This window comes from Nycticebus coucang, chromosome 8, assembly GCF_027406575.1.
Source record: "Nycticebus coucang isolate mNycCou1 chromosome 8, mNycCou1.pri, whole genome shotgun sequence".
NCBI classification, from domain to species: Eukaryota; Metazoa; Chordata; class Mammalia; order Primates; family Lorisidae; genus Nycticebus; species Nycticebus coucang.
The window spans coordinates 15623947-15631181 of record NC_069787.1 but is presented as its reverse complement, the minus strand read 5'-3'; the positions used below and the strand labels follow the sequence as shown (position 1 = coordinate 15631181).

At 47.5% G+C, this 7235-nt stretch overlaps 1 protein-coding gene across 1 annotated transcript; it reads left to right on the top strand.

Moving 5' to 3' along the window:
* The first annotated feature begins 371 nt into the window (after positions 1-371).
* BHLHE40 (basic helix-loop-helix family member e40) lies at positions 372-5795 on the top strand. Its single transcript, XM_053599607.1, has 5 exons — positions 372-565; positions 732-801; positions 1054-1161; positions 2019-2142; positions 3477-5795. Exons 1-5 carry the CDS (start codon positions 486-488, stop codon positions 4331-4333), a joined length of 1239 nt encoding a protein of 412 aa, XP_053455582.1. The 5' UTR covers positions 372-485; the 3' UTR covers positions 4334-5795.
* Positions 5796-7235: the final 1440 nt, after the last annotated feature.

Here is a 7235-nt window from a genome sequence, read left to right as displayed (position 1 = left end):
GGGGAGGGCGGGCAGGTCGCTCTTTCCCTCCCCGGCAGCGGCCAGACGTGCCTGGAGTCACAGGGTAGAACACGTAGCTCCAACCTACCCACTCGTTCCCATTTAACCCAGCCCGCAGCCTCTACATTACTCCTCGGCTTGTCCCCCCCCACCCCCCCACTCCGCCCTAACCGCCCCCCCGCTCCCTCCCGCCCGCCCCACTTCTCATTCACTTGGCTCGCACCGCTCAGACAGCGCAAGGAGCACACACCGCCAGTCGGTGCGCAGAGCCGGAGCCAGAGGCCGCGGGGACACCGGGCCATGCACGCCCCGAACTGAAGCTGCATCTCAAAGCCGCAGCTCCCACCAGCCCGGGGCATTTCAGGGAGCGCAGACTCAGAGGAACCTCTGCGCAGAGACCCCCGAAGCCCACTCCAGGGCAGGTCTTCATTCCGACGCTCCGCTAGCGCAGACTGGAGCGCGCAGTGGCCCCGGCTCGCCGCGCCATGGAGCGGATCCCCAGCGCGCAACCACCTCCCGCCTGCCTGCCCAAAGCGCCGGGACTGGAGCACGGAGACCTACCAGGGTAAGTTGGTACTCCCTGGCCCCTTCAAGCCTCAACTCCAACCCGGTGTTCTGCGCCGCTCTCAACTTGGAGCTGCTCCGGACGCATCCGGGCGTTCTCGCCGTTAGGGCGCCTGCAGCCGGTGCGCATGCAAAGTCACGACCCTTCATGGCCCTTCTCCCTGCAGGATGGATTTTGCCCACATGTACCAGGTGTACAAGTCGAGGCGGGGAATAAAGCGGAGCGAGGACAGCAAGGTAAGCGCACCCCTGAGGACCTCGCGCGCGCTGAGTTTCCAAGAAAAGTTTTCTCGCTTTAAGGCTGGCGGGTGGGATGTAAGATGTGGGCTCAGTGCCTCTACTGAGTAGTGACTTGGAAGAGAAGGGCCAGACAGTGATTCTGAGTGCGACTGCACCCTTTCTCCACTCTTGTGTGGTGGGGCTGGAAGAACAGGGGGGCTTCGCATCACCTTCCCCCAGGCGCCCATCGCCTCCCGGTGCGTCTTGCAGGAGACCTACAAATTGCCGCACCGGCTCATCGAGAAAAAGAGACGTGACCGGATTAACGAGTGTATCGCTCAGCTGAAGGATCTCCTCCCCGAACATCTCAAACTTACAGTAAGTGAGAAGCTGGCCCCCATCCAACCCAGCTCCTCTGTCCAGAGGGCGAGCGGGGGTCACTCGCCGCCTGCAGGCTCCGCGGGGAATTGCAGACCAGATGGGCAGATGAGAGCTGGCGGGTGGCTGAGTGTTGGGGTGCCCTTCTCCAATTCTGGGGTTTTCAGGCAGCTTCATGCAAATGAGGTGACAACCTCTTGGACCTCTCCAAGTTGGCTCCAATACTAGTTGGCCTTTCTTTTAGAGAGTTTAAGATTTTCCTTTCTGGTGATTTACCAGGTTCTCTAGTTTTGCTGGCTTAAAGGAGCATACCAAGTAACATGCAGATTTTGTTTACCTCTTTCTCCCCTTTCCTCCCTTTTTTGTTAGAATAAGGGGACTTGCCTTGGTATGTGTTTTTTTACATCCTATCTTTTCTTGACAGTAACCAACAGCTACTTGGTTTGGGGGAAGGAAAAACAATAGTGTTGGGGGAGGAAGAAAACAGCCTGAATGAGCTGAAGTTCTGAAAGGATGTCAAGAAAGAAGCCAGGGAAAGCCTCTTGGCTGGTAGACGCAATAGAAATCCCTTACTGGGTTGACACCACTGCAGAGTCATGTTACCTCTGGATTCCCCTGAGTTTGTGTCAAAGCTTTTTCCTGAGGTAAAAGGCCTCCAAAGATAGATGACACCTGTTTTTTATTTTTAATAATATATATATTTTTGAAAACATATACAAATTTAAAATTAAATTTAGCAACCAGAAAAAGCTATTCACTTTTTTTTTTTCTTGTGGAGCCATTTCTCATTGCTAATAAGTGTTCCAGAGGTGGGACTTCTCCAGCTTCAACTCTGACTGAAGCTCTTTTTATTCCAGACTTTAGGTCACTTGGAAAAAGCAGTGGTTCTTGAACTTACCTTGAAGCACGTGAAAGCACTAACAAACCTAATTGATCAGCAGCAGCAGAAAATCATGGCTTTGCAGAGCGGTTTACAAGCTGGTGAGTGCCGAGTTTGGGTATCATCTCTTGAGGAGTTAGAGCACAAAGACAGAGAGAGCCTGCAGGCTCAACATCTGATGTAAGAAACATTCTTGCAACAAACTGCTTATGCACATTCACTGGGGGAGATGGCGGTTTTTATCTTTCCTAAAAGGTCAGACTTTTCATTTGGAATGCTGCTGTGTGCCACCTGGCATGAATACACATTACTCAAATGATAAAATATTTCTGTGGCATTTTGGCTTAAGAATCTCTGGGTTGTGGGAGATTTCCCCACTCCCTTTTAAAATGCCAAGGCACCTATAATTTGCATGGTGGGTGTTTTACAGTTGGTCTTCTTATCCCTCTTTCACTGGAGAACAGATCATGGGTATGCCCCAGTGTTTTCCTGTTTCTTTGCTTCCTTATTGCTCCATGTATGGTGTGACCCTGGCAGGATGTACCAGGAGTTTTTCCTGCATTTCATGTGGTTCCCTGAATAGCCATGAGGAGGTATCTTGGTGAATTGCACAATCTAATGAAACCACTTAAGTTTCATCATTCATTTCTACTAACTTCCAGAGAATCAGAGTCACCTTCCCATCTTCTAGTCTCACTGCCTTCCACATAATACTCTAAAGGCTGGGGAGAATTATTCCACTTACTCCCTCGTTCCGTTCTTCTCTGCTTTCCTTTCCAAGGCTAGTATGATGAGAATCACAAAACCCTGTAAGTGCTTTTGCCAGTTTCCCCATTCAAAATAGAAGGGTGATCAGATGTAATTTCTGGGGGATTATGGATAGACTATGTTGAAAAGACTTAGAAAGAGCCTAATTAAAGATTACAGCATGACTGAAACTTTTATAAGCCATCGAAAGTAAGTTTTCTTTAGGTGATTATTCTTCCTTTATTCTTTATTTCTTTTTAGGACTATCTAACCTTTGCTTGTCTTACCACAGTGAGATGAATGTTCTGTGAATTGACTCTTAGGTTTATAAACGTACCAGAATGTTCATTGCTGGGTCATAACAAAAATTCAGGAATAACCTATAAATTCATCTGGGGGGAGGGAATAGTCCATCTCTGTTAAGTATAAACCATTTGTATGATGGCGTATTATGCAGCCATTAAATATCATACTTTATCTCTGGTAGGATTATGGGTTATTCTTATTTTATTCTTTATGCTTTACAATATAATTTTTCTCTGAGCATATAATTTTTGTAGTTAGGAACACAAATCAGCAAATGCAGGTTTTTTTTTAGCAAAAGGGAAAGCTGGTTCTTTGGAGTCCAGGTATACAAGTATACCATAGGTGTTCTGAAACATCTTCCTTTTCATCTGTGTTTCCCCAGGTGACCTGTCAGGGAGAAGTGTCGAAGCAGGTCAAGAGATGTTCTGCTCAGGTTTCCAGACATGTGCCCGGGAGGTGCTTCAGTACCTGGCCAAACATGAGAACACTCGGGACCTGAAGTCTTCTCAGCTCGTCACCCACCTCCACTGTGTGGTCTCAGAACTGCTGCAGGGTGGTACCTCCAGGAAGCCATCAGAACCAGCTCCCAAAGTGATGGACTTCAAGGAGAAACCCAGTTCCCTGGCCAAAGGCTCAGAAGGTCCTGGGAAAAACTGTGTTCCTGTCATCCAACGGACTTTTGCTCACTCAAGCGGGGAGCAGAGCGGCAGCGACACGGACACAGACAGTGGCTATGGGGGAGAATCTGAGAAGGGTGACTTGCGCAGCGAGCAGCCATACTTCAAAAGCAATCATGGCCGAAAGTTCACCATGGGAGAACGGGTTGGCGCAATTAAGCAAGAGTCTGAAGAACCCCCTCCCAAAAAGAGTCGGATGCAGCTCTCAGATGATGAAGGCCATTTCCCTAGCGGTGACCTCATCAGTTCCCCATTCCTGAGCCCACACCCACACCAGCCTCCTTTTTGCCTGCCCTTCTATCTCATCCCACCATCAGCGACTGCCTACTTGCCCATGCTGGAGAAGTGCTGGTATCCCACCTCCGTGCCAGTGCTGTACCCAGGCCTCAATGCCTCCGCCGCAGCCCTCACTAGCTTCATGAACCCGGACAAGATCTCAGCTCCCTTGCTCATGCCCCAGAGACTCCCTTCTCCTTTGCCAGCCCATTCATCCCTCGACTCTTCTGTCTTGCTCCAGGCTCTGAAGCAGATCCCCCCTTTAAATTTAGAAACCAAAGACTAAACCCTGTAGGGGATCCTGCGGCTTTGCTTTCCTTCCTCCCTACTTCCAAAAAGAACAGCAAAAAAAAATGTTTGTGTGAGTGGAGCGAGATTGTTCCATTGTGTGTTCTGACATAATCTGAGGCATGGAAAGAAGATTCACTGTGTGTATATGTGTGCGCGCTGTGTGCACATTTGTGCCTGCGTGTTGGTATAGGACATTAAAACTCCTTTCGGCATAGGGAAGTCACGAAGGATTGCTTGATATCAGAAGCCTTGGGGTGGGCGGGGGGGTGGATTGTAGCAGACTTCTGGGCCTTTCCCCACCCAGAGAATAGCCCCCTTTGATACAAACCAGCTAGATTTTCAAAAGCTTCAAAGTCTTGGTCTGTGAGTCACTCTTCAGTTTGGGAGCTGGTCTGTGGCTTTGAGCAAAAGGTGCTTTCAAAAGAGGGCTTTCCAGAGCACAGCTCCCAGCCAGCTGTTAGCACCCCACCCTTTTCCCTTTATTGTCGACGTGACTCACCAGACGGAGAGAGCAGTGAGACTTAGCTTTCTGCTAGCATGGGGAGGTAGCACACACTGGCATAGCATGGTAGTGGTTTGGGGAGATTTCCGTAGGTCTGCTCCCCACCCCTGCCTCAGATGAATAAAGAGAATGTAGTTCCCTACTCAGGCTTTCATAGTGATTAGCTTACTAAGGAACTGAAAATGACCCCCTTGTACAAGCTGAGCTGCCAGGGAGAGGGAGGAGTCCCCCCCAGCCTCTGGCACCTGTTTCTGGGTCTCACCATTAGTACTTGCTGTCCAGGGAACCAAACCAGGGTCTGAGAGATGTAGCCACCCTGAGCGCCCCAAAGTGCGCAAAGCTGAGTAACAAACTGCTGTCCTCAAGCAGAGGTAGACTTTAAATTCTATGCTAAAACTCCTTTTAACCAAGCTTAGCTTCTCAAAGGCCTAACTAAGGCATGGCACTGCAAGATCCTTGCTGTAGGCTAATTCCTCTTGCCCAGTGGCATATGGAGTGTCCTTAATTGCTAAAAAGGATTCTGTCTCCTTCAAAGAAATTTCATTTTCAGTCCAGAGTACTTGTTTTCCTGACTTGTCCAGCTAGCCTCGCACCAGCTTTTCAAAATGCACTATGCTTGATTGCCGATCGTGTTTTAACTTTTCCTGTTTTTATTTTGGTATAAAGTTTATTGCCTTTATTGGTAAAGCTGTTATAAATATATATTATATAAATATATTAAAAAAGAAAATGTTTCAGATGTTTATTTGTATAATTACTTGATCCACAAAGTGAGAAAAATGAATGTATTCCTGTTTTTGAAGAGAAGAATAATTTTTTTCTCTAGGGAGAGGTACAGTGTTTATATTTTGGAGCCTTCTTGAAGGTGTGAAATTGTAAATATTTTTATCTATGAGTAAATGTTAAGTAGTTGTTTTAAAATACTTAATAAAATCCTTTTCCTGTGGAAGAGAAAGATGGTCTCCTGAATTTTTTAAATAGCTTGATTGTATGATGTGGCTATGTGTCCTCTTTTGGCTGAAGGCAAAAACTAGTTAATCTTGGTGTGATTTCATTCAGCTTTTCATGTGCTTTGTATTCAGTCAGAATAAGCTTAGTGAACTTAGTAAGTAAATATTGGTTTAAAAGATTTTTTATAGCTAACCCTTGTCTGGGGTTCACAGTCATCCTGTGCCTCCTTCCCCAGAGTTAAACAAAAAATATATCCACCCCCACCCAGTCTGATTTAGTGATGGTCCTTAGAACTTCACAGAAAACTGAGGTATGAAGTCATGTTGGGGAAGCTTGCTGGAGAGGCAGGCACATTGAGAAGAGAAGTAATAGATTTTTAAACAATGGAATGAATGTTGGAGATAGCACTCTTTGCCAAGGCAGTCTTAACTTTTTCGAATCTAGCAAGGTCTAATGGATTTGCCATATCCTGTCTTTTTGCTGCTGGAGGCAACATTCCATAATTATTTTCTACATCCTTCCTGAACTTCCTCCCTGGTGTGTTTGTGCGTGAATGAATATTGGTATTCCTTAGACAAGCGTTCTTATTTTAAAAAAGAAAAAAACATTCCATGGGAAAAGAGGTGGGAAATGACCTGGTGGAGTATGTTTGCCTCTCCCCTTCACCTTGGTTGGCAGCGTTCCTGAGGGATGCTCTCTCAGAGGTGTCCTGATGCTTCCCAATGGCCAGTGCCTGTCTGCACATGCTCCAGCTCCCAAAGCATCTGAGTCTTCCATAACCCTCCGGAAAGCAGAGGGAAGCTGCCCCCAGCGATTTCTCAGCCAGGCAGAGGCACCACCTAGCCATTAGGACTGTTTGCTTCAAATGTCACCTTTCCTGTCTCCTGAGGGGCAAAAAGGTAAGAGTGAGGATTTTCTCTTGTTTGCGCTAGGTGCATATGGAAGGCACCGTCTAAAAGGCACATGTGGTGCTAGCTGGTGGTCTGTCACCTCCCTCTCCACGCCTTTTTTTGACTACATAAAGTAAGGATTCTGAGCCCTTCCCACAAATCCTATAGCAGGCAGATGGCGAATTCTCTAAGTCACTCTTTTCCCCAGCTTCTTAAAGGCCTGAGCCTCCAGATCCCCTGCCTGCTAAACCCAACTTCCTCCATGAGTTGCCAAACCTTTCTAGCTAGACTTTTTTGGTAAAAATTTAAACGAGTCAAATTTATCCTTGTGATGGAGCCTAGGGTTGAAATCAAGGCCAAACTCTTTGCGCCTGGCCTTCTCTCTTTCCTAGGCAGTGACTCAAGGAGTAGCTGCGGGAACAGAAGGAAGTGGTAGCAACCTAAACTAAAAAAAGATTAGAGGGTTCTACAGGCAGTCAACCCAGACTCCCCTCCAGGAGCCTGCCCCTGTCAAACAGTCCTCAGAGCTGCAGCTGTCCCTCTGCCTCTTTCTG